General features: G+C 38.4%; 1 protein-coding gene across 1 annotated transcript in view; it reads right to left on the bottom strand.

Moving 5' to 3' along the window:
- Nucleotides 1-27,620, bottom strand: part of LOC145990887 (uncharacterized) — a 295,884-nt gene that overhangs the window by 22,358 nt on the left and 245,906 nt on the right. The window contains exon 4 of the mRNA XM_083126355.1: nt 1,132-1,299. Coding sequence (XP_082982481.1) covers nt 1,132-1,299 — 168 coding nt within the window. The remainder of the gene's footprint in view (nt 1-1,131; nt 1,300-27,620) is intronic.

Genomic DNA, 27,620 nt, shown 5'->3' with positions numbered 1-27,620 from the left:
CATCGAAAATATGTGAGGCCAACATACCATAAATGTGCCTTCATGCCACAGTGCTATGTGCATAGGGAACTTTAACTTTACCTGTATATATTGTATTCGTTTCTGTACCCCTGAGTAACTACGTTCATTTTTTACATATGCAACCCTCTATGATGTCGGTGGCTGAGGCCCCCCCCCCCAAAGGCTTAATTGTCTCCGGGCTCCTCCACACTGCGGGGTTTTGCAGTTTGTAGATCCGGCAGTGTTAGGCAGAGACTTTAGGTTGGAAGGAGAATTTTGGCTTTAACTGCCCATAGATTCCCCTTCCTATGCCTACCCACCAACAACATACACTTTATACTAAATTTACACATCGTCCATTGAGAATGCAAATGCTCTATACCCAAATTGTAAACAAATAGAGATATTTTGGCTGTGGTCTATTTAGGATGCAGTGGTTTCATCTCATTCATATATTGAGAGTCTTTTTGGTCCATGTGCAGAATTTGGAAGAAGCCACGAGAGTGCAAACTCCAACAGCAAATGACACCTTATGTCAATTTCCTCAACCAACAACAAGCACCATCCGAATATGAGATAAACCACTTGCATTCTAACCTCAGTCACTTTTGGGAGCTGCTTAGCAATAGTAGTGGTCTTCGGTTCTTTCTTTTGGTGTTAACAAACAAAAATTTTGAATAATAGATGAATCCAAGTAGTTGAAGTTTTATCTCAATCTCGTTTCCAGACTGCAAGGATCTATCTGGTAGATAGAACAATGGCACTCTCAAATCAAAACTAGTGTTGCGTAAAATTGTTCTATCTGAAATTTCAATAATTAATTACAGCATAAATACCTAACCTACTTATTTTTAGAGATGCTTCAATATATCAGCCTTTGCAATGATACAAACTTTCAGTGCAATAGTGACAAAGATCCAAGAAAAATACCATGTCAAACTTTAAAGGGCTCTCCTGAAAAAATGAAAATTTGGACATAGAACATTTACATTCTCAGTGGATGATATGACAAAAAAAAACTCTTGCTTTACCACTTTTTAAGAATGAAAGGAAAATATTTTTCCCAATCCTTTCCCAGAGTCAGTCTGCAAGAAATATTTTTATTTATGTAAGTAGTAAAATAGTGCTTACTCTTTCTAGCTGCCAGGTACATGTGCTGAGCTGTCTTTGAATTACTACACTGTCCACCATTTGCCCTGTAGTCTTTCTATCTAGCGAATGGTGGCTGTCCAGCAAACTATGAGGACTCGATACATTTGCTTGAAGCCTTCTATTCTCCTCCAGCAAACTTTGGCATTCCTGCAAAGATTGAAGTAATGAGTAATGAAGTATTAGCACAAAACATTTACAGTTTTCAAAAAACAAATAAGTCCCATACTGACATATAATGGCACTCATGGTGGTGTCAGAATCTGAAATCTGGGAGTGTGCATGGGGCCCAACTTAGCATGAGGGGTGTGAGATATATTATGGAAAGAAAGATCCTCATTTATCAATCATGCATACTGCAACGTGCGCTGATCCATACGCAACAGACTGTATTGTTAATACTTATGCAATTTATAATAATAGCATGTAACCCAAACATTGACAGTGAAATCCGACAGTAATATACAGAAAGATTAACATAGGCAAAAAAACCGAAAGAACAGGACTTTATATCATCTTACACTTTGAACATGTCTATTGGCATCAAAATACAAAGCAGATCATCTTATTACAATATGCACTATAATATACTTGCTTTCATGCATTACTATTACTATTGATATGGAAATTGTTGTGCTTAAGGAGATTAGGACCTGAAGACAAGGAGTGTGCATATGCAAGCATCCCCTGTCACCACCTGATGGCACTTAAAGTATCATCCCATGAGGGATTTTTTGATTAAGTGACTTTGCAAACAACATTAACTGATTTTACAAATAATAATAATAATAATAATGTGGTGTGTAAGAAAAGAGTACGGAATAAGGAAATGAAAATGTAAGCACAAGTTGAAATCCAATGTGGTGAGAGGACAAGCTGTGCTAATAACACTTTTCCTTCTCGCCTACTCTTTCCTATCCTAACACAGCACAATTGTACATTATAAGCAGGGTGGGGTTAATTGACAGAAAGATGAGGAGGAATTTATCCCATGGATACTACAGATACTTCCTCTCTCTCTGGGTTTCATACTTTAGCCTTGGCTGGGGAATGATGCTTCGGAAGAAGTTACTGAAATTTTTCCCTTCACTGGATTTTTTTCAAATACCACATTGATCTTTATAAGTACTTTTCAAAGTAAAACTTTAGCAATAAAATGCAAATTAGAATTAGCTAAATGATCTTGAAATACAAGGATGAAATACGCAATTCAATAAAAAAGAAAATTAAATTTATAATTTCATACAAAGTAATCCTATATTTTGCAAATGAGCTTGAAGCCGGAAACAAACTGAGGCTACAATCACACTAATTAACTCTCTAGCATTCTTAAACACGAAGGTTTATGGCTGCAGGAACACAAGCCTTCCATCTGTCTCTATCCTAGGCAAGATCAATCCAATCTTTTCCATCCTTACTGATTTCTTTTAGGTCCATCTAAAAGAATGGAGGGGTGGATCTCAGCCGAGAGGGCGGTATATCATAACTGAGTCCTAAACGTAACAATATTCCAAACCAGTAATGTCAATGGCAATGACGCTCTGATCTGCAGGCCATGCAGGTCTGATGGAACCTTATGAAAAAAATTGAATAAATGATGGGATAGAATTTTCCATGTAGGTGATAGGAAGTCAGGTGGTTCGCTGACCAAGGGACCGCTGGGTGGCATCTAATCAATCTAGAACATCTAATAGATACCTGGGAATGCTAGAACATCAAATAGCTACTAGGAATGCTAGAACATCCAATAGCTACCAACAAATGCTATAACATCAAATAGCTACCTACAAATGCTAGAACATCTAATCGCTACCTGTGAATGCTAGAACATCTAATAGCTACCCAGGCCCGTAGCTAGAAATGATCTCCAGGGTGGCTCACGAGTTATCAGGGGGGTTTTGTAAACCAATTGCATTTTTCAAAATTTTAAGTATTAAATGAAGATAAATTATGTGTGTGTGGGGGGGAAGGGGTTATTACGTTACATAAAATTTATAAATATCACACAAATATTACATTTTTCTACATCTTTTAAAATATATCTTGAAGTGTTAATTGACTATTACTGAAAATCATCCCTTACACACTCCATACTGCTTTAGATGATATAGATATCTATATCACACAAAAAAATGTACAACATTCAATCACAGTGCGTACAGTAGGCCGAATCAATGAAACTCCCCTCATTCCCAAAACTTGGGAGCTCTTGACCTTTGATGCAGGTGGGAAGGAAATTTGCATGATGACAGTCAGAGATTTCTGAATAAATGGAGGCCACAACAGGGGCAGTGAAGGTACAGATAAAGAAGCTCCCCTATGAAAGAACTTACTAAGTCTAGATAATCTTCTAAATACTTGCAGCTACTTAGACTTGTGCTCATAAACAAGATGAGCGAATGTAATAGCTGTTGTTCATGTTCTGTGGATTTATCCTTAAAGTTGTAAGCTGTCTACATTTTCACTCTTCGCTGCAAACAAATTATACAAAATAGTTTTACCTAATGGCAAGGGACCTGATGGCAGTTCCAGTGGGGGCTCAGCCCCCCTGGTCCCTGCCTGGCTACTGGCCTGTAGCTACCTAGAAATGCTTCTAGAACATCTAATAGCTAGCTATGAATGCTGCTAGAACATCTAATAGCTAGCTATGAATGCTGCTAGAACATCTAATAGCTACCTAGGAATATCTATTGATGTTAATGTTGTTAAAATTCCAACAAAACATTTTCTGTTCTGCAGCAGTTATTGCAGAGTCGCCCTTGGCGGGTATGTATCCTGCATGCAGTTAGTGTCATGAATTCCTCATACATCATATCAACTATTAGCGTTTTCTATTTATATTAATTCTGTATTTCACCTAAAAAAAGACTAAAGAGTGCATTTGTCCTGTGTTGTTAAGTGCCACTTTTCTCATCCCCAAGTGAAAACCTATTAAGGAAAAAAAGGAGAAGCCAAGGGCTTGCTATCCATGCCAGTGTTTTGAGAAATTCTATTACTGCATCCTATGGCTTCCCTCCCGGCCAACAAAAATTCGCATTCCCTGCAGGGAGAACGCCAATTTGTTCTTTGGGAAAAAAGCTTCTTTAACGGCAGCTGTCGAGAAGCTTCTTGCTAAATATGAAGAGGGCAGCACATGAGAATGGATGTAGGGATTCAATTGTTACTTTGCTTTTCTGCCACTAATGGCTAATAGCGAAGATGAGGATGAATGGTGATAAGATGAAATTGATGCAGGGACAATCACAAACAGACATGGACAGCACAGAACACAAATTTCTCAGAGAATTACACAGGCTGGGATTCGAACCCGGGACTCCATTAGCATTAACATTTTTCAAAATCTTTTGATTTCCTATTCTTGAATGTTGTTCCCCTATATGGCTTTTAAAACTAATCTTTCCAGGATTCATTCTATCCTCAGCTTTTTTTCTCGCCATTATAGCCATAATCTTCTTTGAGACACCTCCGTAAAATAGATATTAAGCCTGTTTCGAATATGAAGCCACAAAACACTCGTCGCGAACTAGCACACATGATTTTTTGCATGAAATCATCAATGGTAAATTAAAACCAAATTTCTATTTAATCAATTTAATCTTCGGGTACCCACAGGCAGGGACGTCGTTAGGGGGGGCACGCGGGGGCACTGGCCCCAGCAAACGTCCACGTGGCCCCGGGAAACTGTTCTGTATTTGCTGGAAATTTTACTTTGATGACAAATATTGCAAAATAATAATTCAGTAAATTTTGCTTGGAGTTTGAAACACTTCTTCAATTTTCAGTAGCACGAACCCAAGCAAGGCATTTCTTTCTTATTTCCCTTATTTTTGCTTGTTGAACACAAACAGATGTATTGGGAGGGATGCAGTTAATGGTTTTGTGGTCCGCCCCGGTCAGGGAAGTTTGAGACCTATTGAAAATGCACTTTTCCTCCCAGCTGCATAACAGATCCAGGATCCCCCCAAAACCTGCACTTTCTCTTCATCTGGCCCTGCACTGGCTCCATGGGCGCCGAAAGGACGACACAAACAGGAAGATTTAGCTACGGGTGGCTAGAACTTTCTGCGTTAATTATTTTATGGTTCAGAAAAGATATCCCCATGAGTTTCAAATTCCAAGAACAGAATTCTATTGTCTGTCCCTTTTTCGGCGCGGGATTGAATGACATAGTGGTTCTTCTCACATGTAATCAACCCTCCTGCTAATGACCTGCCCTGCAAGGAGGGAAAGACCACTTTCTGAAAATACGGAGAAACATCGAAGCGGTCGGTTCATCTGTTGATTTGGTGGACAGTTGATATCTGTCAGTTTGAACTAGGATTTGTTGTCCGAGCGGTGGTAAACTTCTGTAAACGCGAGAAGATAGCATCACGAAGTGTTTGTGATCTTGTTTTCCTACATCGCGAGTAAAATGTCGAATGAGAAGCTGCCAGATTGTCTTCCTCTGGAAACAATGGATCAGAATCGACTGATCGACCAAATATCCAACATATTGGCATTCTAAAAGAAAGTCTGACTACCACACAAGATCCTGGGTTCGACTCACAGGGTGGTTGATCTCATGCATAATGAAGAATAAACCACGTTTCAATTAAGGAAGGAAACTAGGTATGTAGCAATTGTTTTTACAGCCATCTGCATGCTCTATAACTATTATGTTACAAATCTGTATATATTTCTGACTTTCTGTGATTTTTCTTCATTTAGCCTCCACCTGCAAATGCGGAAGCTGCTGCTGCTTAGGTGGCTAGGTTGGCTAGACATACAAATATAATTAATCCCTAGTCATACAGCGAATAACACTTATAATAAAATCATGAGTTGTGGAGAAGCAAATAACTTATCAAGCATTTTCTGTTTATATTTGTTGTGCAGTGGATAACAAGGTGCATTACGATGCCAGGGGTCCTGGGTTCGAATCCCGGACTGGTCGTGTGTGTTCTTTATGATGGTCCTCTCATCAATTTCACCTCACTCATTGTCATCTTCATCTTCACGATTAGCCAAAAAGTGTCAGAAAAGCGAAGTAAAATAAACCAAATCAATCATTTATATATTTCTATATTACGCCGCTTTTCTACCTGTTGGGTTAAATGCGACGATGAGGATGAATGATGAGCCGAAAGAATGGCGATGGGACAGACATGATACAACCATACCTGTCTAATGTCCGAACCTTGGACCTCTGGTTTCGTAGCGTGTTATACTCAGTGGAATTCTTAGAAAGAAAAACTGAAAAAGTAGGGTGAAAAGGAGCAAAGTTGTACGATGCATAAAAAGCCATGTTTAGTTCTTCTAAAACCTTCCAATTATCGAGTTCGTGTTTTAAGTCCACTGTATGCACAGTAAGGCTAATCGGGGATCCGAACCACTATGTGCCTCCACCAGGTATCGTCTGCTTGTACAAATTATTCACACATATCTGACGCTGTTTCTGATATAATTTTCAGATTCTACGAACTCTAAAACATAGAAATTGACACCAAATTTGAATGTTTGGACAAACTTTAAGGCTTGGCTGAACTTTTGGCCGACGCTAGAGCAGCTGTTCTCGAACTTTCCTCTCATTTCGAGTCTAAATTGACAATATCTAAACAACAACGAAAGCAAACCACACGAAGATTCACATGACTGCTCGGAAAGACTTTCTAAGCTCATTAAATTTTTCAGATTTTGAAATATCATACCGATTCCCGAAAAGAGAGGAAAATTCGAAAGCAGCTGCCCTGTTTGGCGTCTGCCTAAGGTGCAGCAGAGAATTTTAGGTTTTGAGTAGGGATGGTCAAACCCGGATAAAATTTTATCCGGATATTGAATAATTTTCTACCCGGATTTAAAATGAATGGACAAAAGTGGACAAAAGTAATTTTTATTTTCCTAAACAATATACAAAATATGGTTACATAGAAAGATTATTATTTTATGTACAGATGGATCAAAAAGTAGTCAAACTATGCGCTTATGCCCTGGTACCTGAAAATTAACCCAGGGCGTCAGTTCCGCGAATTTTTACGGATTCCCCCGTTTTTCATTGATTCATCCTTTATTTTCCATTTTTGATTACAATAATTCACTGTGCCATTGGCATGAATGCCCCAGTGTGAAGAACCAAATTTGTTCGGTTTTCCTCAACAAAGTTGGGTTTACATCATTCTACAAGATAAAGGTTAGTAATAGTAGGAAGTAAATATGTATTAGTGTTTAACATGAATATTATTTATGAATACGGATACGAAATTACATAAGTTTGTAATTGGGTGGGTAATGTTTTGTTAGGATAAGTTTTATTGTGTGTCGTGTGCATTAATGTTGATGAATGAGATGAGGGATGGACATTAACACGATTCTATGAATGTTAAGCAGGGTCTAGTATGTTATGTTTGAGATAGTGAGAGTATTACTGGCTTTGAGATGTAAGTATTAATACTAGGAAGGGATATGAAAGAACGAGTGGTGCTTGGTGCAGGGAGACTGGCGGGAGACCAGCAAGAGTTGGTCGGACTGGGATGAACGTCGGTACGACGGTTGGTACCCGGGACATCATCAGGAAGGAAAGAGGTAGGGAGGGATTTCCTGGGAAGTATCGGGTACTTTAGTATGTTCGGTAGTGGAAATATGGAGAATTGTCAAGAATCAGTGAGAGGAGTTTGCAGAGTGTTTAGTAACGAGAATAAAGAAGGGGTTGTAAGATTACAGTTTAAGAAAGAAACGAAAAAGAAAAATCTGGGTTAAATTCGGTTGGTTCCTGGGTAGAGTCCTTGCAGTGATATCCTTTGCCTTTCTCCGGGGAGGCGTAACCTTTTTTCTTTTTGCCGTATCACTGCCTTGTGTATTAGTGTCTCCTTCTTGATGTTCCTGTGGGAGGTTCTGCTTCATTATCCTCTTGATGATCTTAGTCCGAAGGAGGGATGTCCTGTTGTTGTTGTTGAGTTTGTCGAAGGTGGATTCATTGTGATCTTCTGGGGGGTATATTACATTCCGGAGGGAGATAAGTGATGCCGGATTTGAAGAGGGAAAGTTCCTCTTTCAACACCAGGTTTGTTAAGTCGTTTAGTAAATATAAAGTGCTCGGGATTTCTTATTAACTGGTACGTGTTGAAGTTTGGTAGCTTTTGTCTTAAATCTTCGATTTGCTTGTTCGATGTGTGGCAAAAGAAGGCTTTAGGTTCCGGTGTGTCCGTCTCGGTTTTACATTTCAGGCATTTATCAGTCTGTCTGAGGTTGTGCTTATTTAGGTGTTGACCGTAGGGACCGTGTCCCGTTAGGAAATGTATGAGACCTCTCGTGGGGTGGAAATAGTCCATCGATAGTCGCTCTTTTATGTTTGGAAGGAAGCTGTGAAGTCTCCTTCCTTGCGTAGCTTGTGTCCATTCCTGTTGCCAGACGCTAAACAAGTGGTGATGAATTGCTGGTACCGTGGCAGGGGGCATTCCAATTAGGTTACAGATTTCATCCTCTTGTCCATTTCTAAAGTAATATTCTGATGCTCTAGTTTTAATGACAATTTCAATAGGCTGTAGGCCCGCAATTATTAGAAGAGCCAGGTTTGAGGTTGTTTTGAATGCACCCGTGAGGCGAAGTTGTGATTTAAAATATTCAGATAACGGATATTCTGATATTCGATATCCGGATTATCTGAATTGTCCACATATCCGAATGTGTGCATTATCCGGACAGTTTTGTCGTTTATTTCGCTTTACGGGCTATCCACATATTCTTTTATTCTTCATTTTCGTATTTCAATGTATGGATTTTCTACAAACCCTTCATCAAATCTATACTATCTGAATATCCAAAGAATCTGCATATTCAGATTATCGGGATATCCGTACTATCCGCATATTCGGATTATGGCTAATATTACTGTAACGAGTATGTTCGTATTTGTAGGTAATGTGAAATTCTTTATTTCTCTTTAGTGTAATCAAGCTTTTCATCTGTATTCATATATTATCATATTATACTATATACTTATATTTTCTTATGTAGCTCATGGCAAGGGTTAGGTGGCAGAGCAGTCTACGGTTGAACCTCGCCCGCTAAATAAGGGAATTATTATTATTATCATTATTATTATTATTATTATTATTATCATCAGTTGCATTCAAAATGGATATCGGATAATTTGAAATCCTGATTTTGGGGCAATCCCTTCAGCAGCCATTCGTATTTTCAATCATCTTGGATTGCTGGAATCTCCAGGAGATTCATCGGTTCGTTGGCAAAAGCGTGTTTTGGCTCTGAGGGCATCATGGAGAATAAATGTAGCAAAAAATCTATGAATTCGCTTTTAGAGCTCTTTTTGTACAAAATTTTACCCTACTAACAAGCAAAGAACAATCCCCTCCCCTACTTTCTCCAACCTGTTCTAGTGCTGCATCATTACGTCGGGAAAGAAAGAAGAAATACATTGCCGATCTCTGAAGCTAATAACCGGTACGACATACCGGTAACATTACATTCCACCAGACTTCCTACGTACCCTGTGATTAGCGAAAATTATTCCTTTGATATGATGCTCTGCAGCCACAGGTGGGCTTCCACACAACTTCGTTAACCAATCACATACAGGCCATTTCTTTAAACAACGCATCAGAGATTCGCCTCCATGTTCGTAGCAAACTGTTATTGACTTCGACCTACAGGAGAATGTTGTCCTTAACCTCCTTCCAGCGAAATCATATTACATCCGCGTATTACACAGTCTTTCTGTTGATCTGTTACATGCTGACTATATACACGCACTGTTTTATGTTTTAGATGTGTAAAGATCAGGAACTCCCCGGGAGGAAGTGAATTTTGGGGTTTTTGATCCAGCTTTCTTGAAGAAAGAAAAAAAAAGTTTCATATACGAATTTAATTTCTTTGCTTTGGATTAATGGGTTCGAGTGTACACAGAAAATCTTGCAGTAAAATCCACTCTTTTACAGATGTGATGAATGTAAATTATCATTATTAACCTGCCTCCCGGATAGCGTAGTGGTAACGTCGTCCCCTTGTAATCAAGGGGTTCAGATAACTTTTAAACTGCATGTCCAGTCCCGATTAGCCTTAAAGTGCATAAAGTGATCTTAAAACACAAAATCAATCAATCAACCATTATTAACCATAACAAGAAGAAGAAAACATTCAAATAAGATAAACACTATGTGTTCATTTCCTCATCTTTGTGATCACTCGCCGTTGGTCATACTGAATTTCTTTACAATTGCAAAACGTATGTTAGTCATTTCCTAGTTTTAAAACAATTTTGTAGAAAATTTGTAACTACTTAGAACTGATCAATTAGAATGACAACGTTAAGCGATAGAGTCGACTTTATTTCCCAGCAGCTTTTGGGATTTCAGAATTCCTGACAGCAGCTTAGGGATTTCGGAATACTTCCCAACTCCTTTCGGGATTTCGGAATCTTTTGATTGCAGTTTTCTGGGTTTCGGAATCGTTGATCGCAGTTTTCTGGGTTTCGGAATCGTTGATCGCAGCTTTCGGGACTTCGGAATCGTTGATCGCAGTTTTCGAGATTTAGGAATCCTTGATCGCAGCTTTCGAGATTTAGGAATCCTTGATCGCAGCTTTCGAGATTTAGGAATCCTTGATCGCAGCTTTCGAGATTTAGGAATCCTTGATCGCAGCTTTCGAGATTTAGGAATCCTTGATCGCAGCTTTCGAGCTACAGTTTAAAGTGGGATCCGAACCACTGTGTGCCTCCACGAGGTATCAAACCGGGACCCCTTTGAACAAATATAATATGTTCCAACATAATATATAATATATGGTGAACTGGAGAATGGAGAGGTGTGTTTTAACTGCCAGGATTCGCAAACTGAGAGAAGATAACGGAAGGAACAGTAAGGTAACGCAACAAGTTCCCATTTCAGTCAAGAGATGGCGTTGGAGTAGCCATGGGGTCAAGTTTCCGGTATGTTTCTAAATTACACAACATGACAGCGATAACAGCATTGAACCCAGCAGAACACAGGCAGCAATCCTTCAAGCGATCTGATCTGATTCAAACACACGCAACGCAACCATGTTGTGTTGGACACAACAACAATCCAACCCTTGGGAGACGATGCAGAACTTCCGCAGGTGAACAACACGTAAAAGCTTCCTTCCAAGTTCAGTCAATGTCCGCAAGGGCATGGTGTGTGGCAGCAAGCCACCCCAAAAAGTAAACGTCGTGGTCCATGGAGCAGCCAAAAGCACGAGGAGCATTAACAAATACATGAAGTAGCTTTTCCTTATCGCAACATGCGAGTGCATTCGTGTCCAAGCGTGTAATGACGCCTTCCCTTCTCGAACACAGCTGCGAAAAAAAAACAGGAATTCTTGTTTCGCCTTCATTTTGTAAAACTGAACGGATTTTTGACTCTAAACAAAGTGATCCATATTTATGTTAAGCATTAGAAAACTGAATAACGGATGGGCTACTGAATTACACGTAGAATCGAGCAATGATTCATGGTAACATATATAAGATTACAGAATCACGTAACTAATTATGTACTTCTTATCTGGTATGAGTAACGAATGATGAAAAAAAATAAGCAAACGCTGCATTAAAGAACATGGTAACAAATGCTGAATAAAATAATGTAATAACGAATGATGAATTAAAGAATCTAGCAACGAATGATCAATTAAAGAATCTAGTAACGAATCCTGGATTAAAGAGTTATAGTTTAACGAATCTAGTAACGAATGGTAATTAAAGAACCTAGTGACGAATTTTGAGTTAAAGAATCTAGAAACGAATCCTGGATTAAAGAATTTAGTAACGAATGATGAATTAAGGAATCTAGTAATGAATCCTGTATTAAAGAATCTAGTAACGAATCCTGGATTAAAGATTTCTAGTTTAACGAATCTAGTAACGAATGGTGAATTAAAGAATCTAGTAACTAATGATGAACTATAGAATCTAGTAACAAATGCTGAATTAAAGAATCTAGTAGCGATTTCTGAGTTAAAAAATCTAGTAACGAACGGTGAATTAAAGAATCTAATAAAATGATGAACTCTAGAATCTAGTAACAAATACTGAATTAAATAATCTAGTAACGAATTCTGAGTTAAAGAATCTAGAAACGAGTCCTGGATTAAAGAATCTAGAAACGAATCCTGGATTAAAGAATCTAGTAATGAATGATGAATTAAAGAGTTCTAGTTTAACGAATCAAATAACGGAATGGTGAATTAATGCAGTAACGAATTCTGGGCTAAAGAATATAGTAGACTATGGAATGCTAAAATTGACTAGTGGGCAACGAAATAAAATATTTGATTTGTTGTTTTAAGTCCATTTTAAGCACAGTAAGGCTAATCGGGACTGAACCTACAGTTTAAAGTGGGATCCGAACCACTTGTGCCTTCACCGGGTAACGAACCCGGGACCCCTTTATTACAAGGCGCCGTCGGGGAGGCGAAATAAAATAGTAGTAGGCATTTTTCCACAGATATGTTTTCATTGTTTTCTCTGCTACGTCCTATGAAAAAATAATGGTTTTCTTAAGGAATGGATAGGATGTTTGCTGGTGTTTTTGTCCCTGCTCTTGAATCTCACGTTCTGGAAGACGGAGTGAATGGTGATGGACAACTTGCTTAAATTTTATTTGACGACACGAGAATGGGCAGATGCGAATAAAAAAATTCTGCAACATTCTCGTTTCGATACCGAAGGTATAGACTCAACCTCGTCTCCAATCTTGAAATAATGCACACAAAAAAATGTTAGGCAACTTATGAAAAAAAACTAAAGAAACATTATTTTTCTTTCACTTAATCAACCTATCTTTACCTTCCTTGGGATGTGTAAGTAATGTGGATATTAATCAAATTTTGATGTAGGCAAAATTTCGTATAACTGTCGTAATTTACTGAACAAGAAATGTCAAATGGAAATCTGGTCGTTTTCGTAGGTTGGGTGCCTTTCCAAAGTTACAGAAACAAAAATTCTGGAGTGGTTTATCTGCAATGAAAGCTTGAAAGGGATAATTCGAGATATTTGAGAAGCTGATATCTCTAATCTTATGCTTCGGAATATAGATATGTCGAGTTTTGAATAGTACCGCCACAGTTATACGGTAAATGCAGCTCCACTTTTTTCAGCATTGATTAGCATCCTAAAAAGGGACAAAGTGTATCACCACTGCTGTAACAAGTTCAGATAGATATCAACGGCTGGCCACAAGACAAAGTTAACATCTCCCAAGGCAGCTCCTGGGAGGATCCATTCCTGTAATTTTCCAGAACCTGTTCTCCAGTGCCTGGCATCCTTTGGAAGCAAAGAGATTCTTCCGGAATCCTGCCAGAGTAACAACCGCTGCTGGAAGGTCAATGTGTTCGCTTTGATACGCTGTGCCTTGAGGATAGGGCGAGTCAGATGGATGGTATCGGAGAAATGATGTATTGCCTCATTACTGCATCTCGGGAAAGATACAGAGCTTGCAACCAGAAGAGAAATTGGAGCAGAATAAGCCAAAATCTCACATTTGAGAGCAAAATTTCAGGTGGACATGTTCGAGCTTGACTTTGAACAACACTTATCTTTAGGGATTCACAGGAATTGGCCTTATCGGCAGCCAAAAGGCGTGCTAGCTCTGGGGTAAAATGTTTACCTCTGTGTTTCTATCAATATAAACAACACAACCATGCCGCATCTAAAAGTGTGGAGGTGCCCTCACATACAATTTCAGTTATAACGTTTAGAAAAGTATATCAGATTGTACGTTAAGTTTATACACATACAGACCAAACGTTTAAGTGCATCATCGAAAAGATGCAGGAAGGTGCATCAAAACGCATCAACGGATGCATTAAGGTGCATCTCGACTGAAAGAAATCTTCACTTGCATCATATGATGCACTTTGGTGTTTCTTTTATGACATACAAAAATGCACCAAAATGAATCAAATGTGAATCTGAATTTTCGCAGAGGCCATAAAACACACTTTAGTGCATCAATGTATGCGTTCTGTTGTATAAATCGACATGATGCAGTCAGCTTTCTGTGTACATTTTCACATTTCAAATATCCCAGTTTTTCATTTTCAAATCCTCCTCGTGAAGTCTCCCAAATCGGCGTCTGAACACAATTAGTAAAAATGGAATAATTAATGCATTACATGCATTTGATGTAGCAGAACATGGGGTAAGACGGCGTACCGGTGTTTTTCTTCCTCCACGTAGTCATGGCCATCGGTTATTTTTGACGTTATCAGCAGAAACTGTTTGTTCAACAGCCTCTGACAGCATTCCGAGGTGTCGTTTCTTCAGTTCCATGAGTCGCAATTTGTGCACAAATAGGTTAATCGGGAATGGACCTACAGTTTAAAGCGGGATCGGAACTAATATGTGCCTTCACCGGGTATCGAACCCGGGTTCCCTTGATTACAGAGCGACGACGTTACCACTTCTTCACCACGGAGGCCTGTTATTCCGTTACTATCGATGCAAGTAGCCTCCGTACCGACAGCCACTATTTTTTTTAAAACACTGATGACGACATTGATTAATTTGATTGATTTGGATTAATTTTACTTCGCTTTTCTTCCACTTTTGACATCGCGCCGATGAGGATGACTAATGATAGGATGAAATTGATGAAGGAACACTCACAAACGCCCATTCCAGGATTCGAACCTGGGACCCCTGGCGTCGTAGCGCGCTGTGCTAACCACTCCGCCACAGAGGCCGGTGTTATTTGAAAAAAAATAACGTTGAGTTACAGTTACTCATTTCAAAAATGGCTTTGTCTAGTCGCTTTGTAATGAGAGGGTTTCGGGTAAGATCGCCAGTGAAGGCACATAACATAAAGAGGTTCGTGTCCCACTCTACACTGTAAGCGTGAAAAGGCAAATTGTCCATTGCTATTTTCAGTACTTTTTTATTGTGCATCCTGTAAAAATATGTTTATTCGAAGCAGGTATTATCGGCTTATTGAGGTTTTCTATTTCAATTTATTATCATCATATTATGTAAAACAGACCGAATTAAAATGGTGATGGACAATTCGCTTCGCCTAATGTTTCTTTTGCCGTTGGGTGTACAGTACAAGGCAAAAGGGCACACAGTCGTTACTGAAACAAATTAAAACAATTTCCCTTTATTCACGATAAAATACAACAACGCTACTGCTATCACAAAGCATGTAGTTATCGCCAAGTATGAATTAGGTTGCATGAAGGTACACAATGCCTTCCTTCTTTGTAGAACCAGCGAGTTAGCACGTCTTAGACCGCTCTGCTCGTTCAAAAAGGTGGAATGTGTGGGAAATGTAAACTCTGGAATAATCTGAATTGCAGTGCGTTACAAACAAAAATTTCCAACATCCACAACCTACGCACAGGAGGAAAAAAAAATATGACTTTTAACCGTGAGAAATGTGTTAAATGTATGCGCACATAAAGAATATATTAAGGTCTCCATTCTGACCTTTTCTAGCACCTAATTAATCAGAAGTGGTAATTACACGAAGCGAGACAGGACTACCTGGGAAATTAATGTCTGTCTTGGTTTAAAAAGACTCATGCTTTTGGTGCTGGCAGTCACAGGTTCGTTCCCCAGTTGATTTCTTTTGGAACATTTTTTTCATTTCTCGTTGCCAGGCTCTCCAAATCTTGTTTTTCGATTATTCAACTGTGAATATTTTCATAAAAAATGTTTCTAATATTACTTTTGTTCACGAAAAAATAAAAATAGCGTACATACGAGCAAAATTCACGTGGTGGGCCTATCAGGCTCACTTTGGGATGTGTGTTCCGACATGACATTAATGCCAGTAACAGTGTAAAATTGGTTGGTAATTGTTGTAATTACTATATAACAGGATCCTCCGTGGCCTTGTGGTCTAAGGCGCTGTGCTTTGGGCTCCGACTGCGGGACGGCATGGGTTCGAGTCCACCTGCGTTCAGTCTCTGTGTACTCGGCCGGCGTATAGGACCGGTGGCAATCCACCATCGCGAGGAAATTGGAGAGCTACGAGTGAGTAGCGTAATCCGGTTTCGAAAATATCCTATAACGGCTGGGGTTTCAACGTGCTGACTCCACGTCACCCCTTTACCGGTTGAAGATCTCCACACCTCTAGGTATGATTGTGGGAGGGAGACTGGCAGCCGGGAGATAGGCCTAGGCCCTTTCGAGGGCTGTCGAGCGATGGGTTATTGTTATTATAGAACATGGTTGGTAAAGGTCCAGAAATTGTAAATAAATTCAATTCCTGTCCGGGAGAGAAAATCAGCAAGTGTAAATGGGTTCTAGAACCTTTTTTTGGTTAACGTATGTGTCGCCCCAGTCGACTGCAGCTTTTTCAAGCACAAACCGTTGCATCTGTGTTATATTAATCTGTGTTGAAATCCTTTTTTTCCTTAAAAGATGTTAGATTTCTTTCTTAAAAGATACGTTATTGTTAATATCGCATATGTAAAGGCTTTTTTTAAACTAAATTCTTAAAGAAAATAATTTACAAGGTTTTGGTATTTTGTTAAAACACTAGAAAATTGTAAAACGTTTAACAAAGTAATGTAACTATGAATGTATAAACAACTATAGAGTTACCTTGTAAACATGTAGGCTAAAACAAAATTCCTGTATAAAAGGGCAATAGCTTTGTAAGCCCGTGGGACATTCTCCTGGTTGCTGAAAGGCTGATAATTCAGGGGACGTGGGGGAAATATCTTGCCGCGCTCTTCGGAGCGGCTTTGGGGTACTTGTATTCCAAGGCGGATATTTCAATACTCAACTCTGAAAAGGCGTTCTGCATCATCAAAGGACCAGAGTTATGAACTGCGGTATAACTAATAGGTTTCGGCCTACATGTTATATCGGGTGAATTGTCTGTTTAAAAGTTTTTGTATATCGTCAGAAGCTCAAATACCTAAATCTTTTAAGTAAGAGAAACTAATGATCTTTCATTCCAAACCAATATAGGTAAAATAACAAATCCTACACCTAAGACCACGCAGGGGATTGGTACGAACCCTCAGACGCCCTTGAGAAGTCCGGTAAAGGGTTTTATACGGACTAACCTAAAGCCCTAAAGGCAGAAGGTGTGTGTGAAGTATTTCAATTCGGTCCAGGAACCTTTTTTCGGATCAGTTTATGCAAGGTCCAAGTTTCCAATACACGCAACTTGATCGAATTTGAATTGTGCGAATTGAACCCATTAGAATTTGTGGGTTTCTGAAACTTACAACCCTGCTGCACCTGCATAAACAAAATATGACAAAATACCTGTGCAACACTTCCGCTCTTGTGAAATAATTGGTTCTTGTTTTTCATTAATGATGGTATTTTTTATAATTATTAAATTGCACCAATATAAATATCAAAATGGTCCTCCCTCTGACAGTGTCACAGTGGCCCAATCACCATTCATTTTCAGCTATAAAAAAAATAGCACAAAATAGAAATACCAAAGGACAGAGTTTTCAATATAGTCCTACAATGCTGTGTGAAACCGTATTTTGTATTACAACACTGCGATTCCTTCCAAGATGCATAATGTGAGGTCGTTTCGTATAATAATGCCAGCAAGACCTGTATCCTGAAAGTTGTATGATCCTTTTTTCAAAAGCCACTTCCTCCTGCGGTTGCAGCAAATTACGAATAGCCTTCAGCGTAAGGAGTTATAAAACCTAACCATCGCACAGTCATCTGAACATGGATCTTCACGATTCATTGACGCAATACATTCTCAGCGGCCTAATCGCTAAATCTTTGCAAGAAAAACCTGTGCATTATGTTCCCATCACTCGCCATAAAAAAGGAGAAACTGTAGGGTTCATATAATCGTCGTGAAGCACGGTTTACTGTGGATGTTACGTTTTCGTGTGTTTTCCCGCCTTCGAATTAGTACATTCTGACAACTGAGGCGATTTAATACAATAAAACATATTTTGTTTCTCTGTCTCATTCTTTCTAGCGTTCTATATCTAATTCTTTCTATCATTATTCCTTTTTCTATCTCTTTCTACCATATATTTCTCTCTTTTTTGTCTCTCTCTCTCATTCTATCACTCTATTTCTCTCTTTTCCATTCTTGCCATCACCTTCTATTATTTCTATCTTTCTACCATTCCCTTTTTCCCTTTCTTATTCTTTCAGGCACTCTTATTATTCATATTTTTCTAGTTCATTCTATCACTCTATTTTATTTTGACTAATTTTTCTGCTAGTTTTTCTTCTTTCTCTATGTATTTTTCTTTCTGCCGCTCTTTCCTATATTTCTTTATTTCCTATTCTTTCTACAGCTCTTTTCTTAATTTCTTTATTCCTATTCTTTCTACAGCTCTTTTCTTAATTTCTTTATTCCTATTCTTTCTACAGCTCTTCCTTTCATTTCTTTATTTCCTATTCCTGCTACCGCTCTTTCCTTCATTTCCTATTCCTTCTACCGCTCTTTCCTTCATTTCGTATTCTTTATACTGCTCTTTCCTTCATTTCTTTATTTCCACTGATCTCTCGCTTTCCTTTATTTCTCTTCTTTCTAACACTCTTTCTTCATTTCTCTATTATTCTTTATCTTTTCCTATCTACCACTCTTCTTTTAATTTCTATACCTCTTTTTCTTTCTACACTATTTCTTTTCATTGTCTCTTTCTACATGTTTTTCACCATGTAGATCACTTTATTGATGTCCTTCATTCTCTCTCTCTCTCTCTCTCTCTCTCCCTCTCTCTCTGCCAGAGAGGCACCTAAGCCAAGCGTCAGGTTAACCTTGCAGCAGGTTTTATGTATCAATCCGCGCGAGAACTGAGCTCAGAATCTTCCGTGCCAGTCTTTCCTCAACCGCCGAGCTGCTTACATCGGAGACACTGAGAAAATCTACAGTATTGCCAACCGCACAACACATCAAAACCCGCATGCATGTCAAGTGGATTGTATTTTTGCTTCTCTTTGTCTCCTGAAACATAACATTTTAAAAGTACTTTCTGCGCATATATTATTTAATAAATGTGTCATTAATATAAGAGCGAAACAACTTCTAAACATGAGAGCATGTGTGTATATTTCGAGCACGCAAAAATAAAAATAAACAAAGATAAAAGTAAACAACGATAGGCCCCTCTTGAATTTAATGACAAATTATTGTTTTTGGTTTAGAAAGAAATAGATTTATGAAAAACTTGGTTGCTTCGTTCGCAATACATCCGTTACTGTAAGACACACGCACTTCAAGTTGTACCACCAAAAAAGCATGATTTGTTATTGGTGATATATACAATCAGGTGCATTGTCTGTCGTCGCTATTACTCTGGTTTCAATTTATGAATCACTTCACTAAACCAGGATTCAAATCTTGGTCTGTCTATTTGTTGCTGATAATCACCCTTCCCTTTCTTTGCGCTGAAAAGTAAATATGCGCCTTCAACAAAGCTTTCATTGCCGCCAGTGGGTGAAACAATAAGCCTCCCCCTTCCCCTCATCGTCGGTTTCTTCAGCCCTGGCGGTGGTTTTGCATGGTGGTATCCTTCCATGGTTTATTCCCCCTTCCCCCACTCACCGAGTTGAAGGACGTCTCGTCCAAATAATAAACATGTTTCTTCTCACTGCGATATATTTTAATACCGCGGAGATTCTTTTGTCGTCAAACAACAAACAATCGTTTCCTCTTGCTAAACTCAAACCGCAAATCATTCAACACCCGTGATACAATTCGTGTGCACATTGACGGCAAATCACCTCACGCCCTGTTTTACTTTGATCTTGTTGCCGCAAGGAGGATTATGCATTTAAAACAACTTGCTTGACTTTGAAGAACATTTCCTTTCGGATGAAGCCCAAAATAACATTCGGGTAAAACCGCGCGCTGAACAGGAGATTCAGCCATTCTCGCCGCTCTACAATAAACATAGGGTTAAAATAGTGGGATGTGCAACACTGGTATCAGCGATTTCACGCGCTCTGCAACGCATTCAGTCTCGCTCGACTCGCTCTAAAGTTTCAATGTCTCTTCAACGCAATACAGATTCGAGTTGGCGAATCTGCGGTTCTAAGTTCGTCTGCACAGTGATTGCAACCAATTAAGTCCATACCTGCTAATCAATGTATTATTTTGTCTGTATATTACAAATTAAATAACTGTTTTCTTGCAAGTATGCAGTTGTGTCGGAATAGAACCCGTCTCAGTGGAACTATATTCTTGCGCGCACGTTTGGATCTACATATGCTAAAACCTGCTGCAAGGTTGACCTGACGCTTAGCTTAGGCTATTCTTTGTTTTGGGCCCTACCGACATCATCATCATTATAATTATCATTAACAGTTTTGTTATCATGGTACTCCACTTCCATTAATTAATTGCATGTTCTATATTACTAACACTTGTAAACGTTAACATGTTAAAAAAATTTCATTAATGCAATGCACTTCGATTTAACATTCGCCTAAAACTGTTTCCTTCTGGCAACAAACTATCGAACGGAACTCAAAGCTGATGCAGGACATCAGCATTCGCTGTGAAGGATTCCAAACTAGAAAATCTGATATTTGATGCTGAATTTCTCAGGTTAGTTTTAATTACAGTTAAATGTTTTTCACGAATAAGTCTTAGTCACCAGCCAAATTTACTTCTGAAGTCCAAACCCTTAAAAAATAGAGAGTTGATGCCCCTTCTGCCTCTTCAGCGTCTCATTTTTGTGCAGATTTGCGGCCCCTAGGCCAGTGGTTCCCTGGGACTGGCTCACAGGGGCACCGCTAAATATTCCAATATTTTCAATCAAATGACACTTGTTAGTTTACACATGGTTTCTGTCCTACTAATTACAATTGTAAATTCAATCAATGATATGATTGTTCCAAATATGGGTTTATTTAGTACTTTTTACATAAAATGTTTCTGAATTTGAAATGTGTGTTTATTTTTTAACTGAAGGCAAGCAACCTAACCACCACACTATATTGTTGCAAGTGTTAGAGAGGCCCATACATTCTGACTTGGACGCAGCGGAAAAATCTCGAAACAGTGTGCAGTGAAACGAAAACGTTTGGAAGCCTTGCTCTAGGCTATAGCCTAGGATAGCCTAGTGGCAAATACCCCCTGCTCTCTGCTACCTTGTTCTATTAAAAATGGTTTCTCATTGGTGGGCAAAAACTATTACAAGATGTGACGTCGCCCGGGTTTCGGAAAAAACACTGCCGAAAAACTTTTACTTTCCAAGACAGCGTCAGAAGCTTGTTATTTCTGCAGCAAACTCGGTGAAAACACGTAATACATGGAAATCGTCTTAAAATCAGGGACTTTCTTTAACAAGTAGGTCCAGCAGTTTTAATCAAATACAACCGTTTCTCTTTCTCTGTCCGTAGATTTTCTCAACTATTTCCCTTACGTTGATTAGAATAGCTTTCTATCACGCAAAAGTCATCCAGTAATTAGTCACTGCAGTACAATTAAGTTTTCGATTTCGCAGGAACAGCACGACTGAATTCGAAGGCTGAGATTCATGCCAGAAGAACGAACGATAAAATGATCGTCTTGCGGAACTTATAGGTGTATTGGGGAATTTACGTATTTTACAATTTCACAGTAATTTAGCTGCGCTGTGAAGTTAAATTTGGAAATAATTAACGGACTTTCTCCAACATACAAACCAAAAAGGAGCCATAACGTAACTTGCTTTGAATGACACACACACACACACACACACACACACACACACATATATATATAAAACAAATTCACCATTAAAATTGGTCATATTGTTTGGGAACAGATTCTAGTGGTCACGAGGGAGCATGTTATTATTCACAATGGTAGAACAAACGGCACGAAAGAATACTATTAAAACTGCAGAAATGACGGTTTTTAAAGCACCAACGAATATTACAAAATTAACCATAATGAATGCAATTTTCAAAATTCAGTTTTTAAATTATATATATTATGGTGCACACAACTGCCACGTATATCTTTATGCAACATCAATTGTTTAAATGTAAATTTGAAGTTTTTCTTTAATGTCTACATGCTGTTCTATCTCACTCTTGATATATATCTCCTTGGCGAAGTGGTTAGCACAGCGAGCTACGACGCCACGGGTCTCAGGTTCGAATCCCAACCTGGGCATGGTGTTCTTTGATTTATTTTACTTCGCGTTTCTGCCAGTTTTCCCTAAATGCGAAGATGAGAAAGAAAGGCGATGAGATGAGTAGATGAAGGGATAATCACGAACAAATATGGACGGCACATAACACAAGCCACACAGAGGAACCAGACGCCAGAGCCTCGTTAGTCTGCAAAATGCAGTCCAGGATGTACAATGTGGGAGTGAGGTTGACATTTGGGTCTACTACGTCCCCTCATCATGGCCGTATTTAGAGGTTTTTTTTAGGGTTCACCCCCCCCCCACCGGAAACTTCTGACATGTTGGATTAATGGGAGTTCAGAAACTAAAATTTGTAACACATTTTTTAAAAAAAATATTCGCAGTTTCACAAAAATACAACAGAGAAACAATCCTGAAATGATCAAGCTAGAATTTTCAAACATTTTGAATTCTGAAATTTGAGGGAAACTGGTTTAATTTTCAGAATCGCAGCCCACCGTGACCCCTTCATTTGCACTTCCGCTGTCCTCTTTCCAGTGCTGTTCCTGGATCAAACAGAAAATTCACTTGTGATTGTCCCAAAATTCCCGTTCCAACTTTTAAATTCCCTTTATAAGAGTTCAAACCTAGGATATCCAGCTTCGTAGTGCATTACATCCACTGCCCTTCACCCAGCGGTCGATATAGTACATACATTTAACCTATATGCGGTCATATAAAGCACATTTGTATAGTACATAGTGGGCTGTTTGGTAAGTATAGGAACAATATGAGCGTCAAAAGGTGGGATCGAACTGGTCTATAGAAACCCCCTCCTCCCGAATTGACATCGTTTAGTGCAAGTTACAAAATAGCAGAACGTTTGTTAGTTTTATTGTTAATAACGGAAATAAAGTCCAGTTAGTTAGAATTCGAAGAGAATAACCAAAGAAAAACAGCGTTAGATCGAAAAATTGAGGTTACATTACAGGCACCAGGTTGTGGTTTACCATTTAATCCAAAGAATAACTGGTTACACAGTTTTCAAAATTCCAAAAATTAAGTTTTATGTGAATGGTCAAACAACACAATCTTTATGACTAAAAATTTTTCTCTCTTAATTTTAAACCTTTTTCTTGAGGTATTCGTAAAATTTAATAACACAATTTAATAGCTGTGCATTTTAGTACACACTGCATGAAACGTAAAAAGAAAAAAAAACAGTTGTGCTGCATATTCACACTTCTGATGGATAGAGTAGAAAAGTCTCCTCAAGGATATAATAATAATAATAATAATAATAATAATAATACGTTTGGAATCAATTAGTCATTTATTATGAAATTTTAATTATTATTAATTAATAATCATTATTGTTGTTATTTATTTTTTTCAAATTTCTTCCGACGCCCATGCGAACCCGCCCCGAAAATTGTTCCTGGCTACGGCCATGGCCCTCATCAATTCCATATCATCCTTCATCCTCATCATGCAAGGTCGAAAAGTACTAGAGTTTTGTTAGCTCATGCTGAGTTTGTCTTGGCCCATTCCTTTGTTTACGAGATGGACTAACGGGCATTTCCTGTCCAATTGCAAGCAGGTGGCTGTAATACCATGTTCCCCCTCCCTCCTTTCCTCGACCTGGGGTATCAACCTTTCCAAGTCTGTTATCGCAAGCGTAACGGAGACTGCATAACTCGTGGGAAACTTCACTTCAAGTTACAGTGACTCATGCTTTCCTTGGAAACTGGACAAAACAACAACGGAGCAGAAAATTACCCTTGTTTCCACAAATGTTAACAGGAGATATATCTTTTTTCTGGAATGAAATCGTGTATTCGCTAAATACAATTACAATTGAACACAATATCTAGTAGGATCATTATTTAAAGTTCAATTAACTCCAACGAACCAGTGTAGCAAACTAATTCCTTTGTCAGTGAATACAATGAAATGAAATGAATTATAAATTATTACGTTCGTGGAAAAAACCTGTTCAATTCCATTCAGATAAGGACGTCTGCCTTATGAGGGGCTGCATGTAGATTTATAATGTTTGGAAGATGTGCAAACGACGTATGGATTATTCTTAACCCATTAACGCCCATAATCCCCATTTGGGGATCACAGAAATATTGCTTCACTGAGAATAATATATTGACAATTTTTTTTCTGCATACATGGACAACATCATTGTAGGTTTTTCTTGCATGACAAAACCAAAAAAGTTAAAACAAATTTTACATATATTTATATATACAGTTATGTTCAAAAATGCAATATTTTGATCAGTCAATTTTTTTCATTTTAAAAATAATTCTTAAATGTAGTTGTGTAAAGTTTTTGATTTTGATTTTTTTAAAATAGAATTTCTATTCTTTCTATATTTCACCATCATCAAAGATCTTAATGTAAATGAGACGCCATTTTGTTCTACAGCATAATTTGTCATGATCCCCAATTGCGAATCATTGGCATTGCCATGTTAAAAAAAATCAAAAAAATCTGTGGATGTAAATTTCCCTTTTCTGTAACAATTTCAATCAAGAAAAACTACCTAGCAACATGAACATTCCTCCCCACAGTAAGCATAATGAAATCTCATAAAATCTGCTATATTCTGTCCTGGATATCTCTTGAGCAAAGCCAAGAAGAGGGGGGAACCTATTGGGCAGAACAAAGAAGTACACGCTGTTGCGAAGGCTGGTACTGCAGTCGCTTTCCTCCCCTCCATGCAATCCCATTCCCTCTCACGTGTTCATTGGTGAAGGCATCTTACGTCAATACTTGCGCAGAGACTTGTTTTCGTTCGCTTGCTCCAGAGTTAGACATAGAATTGCGCAATCACACTATAAGTCAACAAATGCAACAATGGTGTTTCTCGGTTGAATCGTGTTAGATGCAACAATGAGTCTGCATGTGTGTCTGATCTTGAATCAAGCTTTAGAACATTATTTGAACTGAAACAATTGAGAATTTGTGCTACAGGAACTGTGTTCGCATCAATCGAATGAGTAAGTTGCAAGTAAACTACAGACAAAACACTGAAGAAAGAACCTCGTGATACACATGATTTTAGATTTGACATTAGCAAAGAGATCCTCGCTATCACATGGAAAGGCAACAACATAGTGAAAGTGATGTCAAATCATCCGACACTGCATTCATTTCCAGAAGTGAAAAAATGGTCAACGCCAAGAAAGAAATATGTGGCCATTTCCAAACCAAAAGCAACACCTAAATATAACAAGCATATGGGCGGAGTCGACCCTGCTTGATTGGTCCATTCAGAAATATCGCACAAACGTTTGAGTGGAAAAGTGGTATTTTCCTTTGATAACAAATGCAATTGACATAGCTGTGGTCAATAGACATGTACTGTATTTATTAGTTCAAGGCAAAATGCCATTTCTCACCTTCCATCTGAGGATTGCTCGAGCATATCATCAGCTAACCTCTTTAACTGACATCAAAATCGCAGGGAGGCCATCTTATCCTGAAGGAGCAAAATGTTCTGCAGAATATCGAAAAGATCTATTGGGGCACTTCAAACAAGGAACTGAAGAGGAAAAGAAAATGTGGAGTTTGCAAGAAAAATGTTGGCAAAGAGTGCAACAAATGCAATGTTGGTTTGTAAGTCTGTCTCCCACAAATAGATATTTTAGTCGAAAACTTAGCATGTTGATTGTTTTAACGTGTGGAACAAATAAACACTTCTGTAATTGCAACATTACTGCGTGTTCATAATAATACATCTGTGTTGTTTATCATTGTCAAAAGCGACGATTTGGTTCCAGAATTGGGTGGTGCAAGGAGTTTATTTTTCCTTGGTAGATAATGTTTAGCATACTGCAGGGACAATATTGACAAAAGTGGTGGGGCAACTGCCTCTCTAATCGCTGCCACTGAATGTTGTTATACATCTATGTTATACAGAGTGTCCGAAAAGTCACGCAACCCGGTGTTTACGACCGTATAACGGAATAGCGAAACGGAATGAGAAGAAACGCTTTCTGCCAAGAGAATGCCCTGTATATTGGGAAAATTTAGAGAGACAAAAATATGTAAGAACATGCATGTTTTAATAACAAATAAGCAAAGTGTTGCCAAAGGCGGAAAAAAAATATTTGCAAATCGTGTGTATTGATGCACATAACTCATTGAGGTAAATTATTGCAACGTTTCACAATACCAACGAACAATTTGGATGGCCATCTAATGAATTTGACAGAAAAAGAACTTTGACGAAGTTTCAAAAACATTGCAGAAGGGAATAAATGGGCTGTTCCAAAAATCGATGTTTTCACAATAATACGCAGGACACTGGCAACACTGTTGGTGTCACGTGTCACTACCAGACGTGTTTCACCTCAGGCTATCACACTAAGGCACTTTTAACGACAAAGGAGAAAGTTGGTTATTCTCGAACATATGCAATAAATTACATACACCTTGCAACCCTCAAATGTTTGTATCCCTAAATGCTTCTCTTACGCAAGAATATGACGATGTTCGGATATATTCTTCAACAATAAACACTCTTTCCTGTGTAGAATATGGCATTTTAAAAACACACACACGACGTCAGCATAAGTAGACACAATCTGGAATGCCGTTCGCGGCAAACAGCAACCACCTAAGGTACAGAAAACTTAACAATTGATACACGTTCTTCTGTACCCACATTTCAAGGTTGCAAGGTGTATGTAATTTATTGCATATGTTCGAGAATAACAAACTTTCTCCTTTGTCGTTAAAAGTGCCTTAGTGTGATAGCCTGAGGTGAAACACGTCTGTTAATGACACGTGACACCAACAGTGTTGCCAGTGTCCTGCGTAATATTGTGAAAACATCGATTTTTGGAACAGCCCATTTATTCCCTTCTGCAATGTTTTTGAAACTTCGTCGAAGTTCTTTTTCTGTCTAATTCATTAGATGGCCATCCAAATTGTTCGTTGGTATTGTGAAATGTTGCAATAATTTACCTCAATGAGTTCTGTGCATCAATACACACGATTTGCAAATATTTTTTTTCCGCCTTTGGCAACACTTTGCTTATTTGTTATTAAAACATGCATGTTCTTACATATGTTTGTCTCTCTAAATTTTCCCAATATACAGGGCATTCTCTTGGCAGAAAGCGTCTCTTCTCATTCCGTTTCACTATTCCGTTATACGGTCGTAAACACCGGGTTGCGTGACTTTTCGGACACTCTGTATATCTATGTATTCATGTATGTTAAATGTAAGACGAGATCGAGAATTAGTCGTGTAAATGGAAATTGAGATATGTTACTAATTTACACGCTATAAAATGCTTTTATGAACAAACTATGACATTTTTCGTTCTCTCATAACAACATTCACACTCGGGTGACCAAATGCAAACTTTTTAAACAAAAAAAAAAAAAAATCCAAGAAAAGAAATTTGGGCGTACATGGGTAA

The sequence above is a fragment of the Lepisma saccharinum genome, chromosome 8 (assembly GCF_977018435.1).
Source record: "Lepisma saccharinum chromosome 8, izLepSacc3.1, whole genome shotgun sequence".
NCBI lineage: Eukaryota > Metazoa > Arthropoda > Insecta > Zygentoma > Lepismatidae > Lepisma > Lepisma saccharinum.
This window is presented reverse-complemented; position numbering and strand designations above follow the sequence as displayed.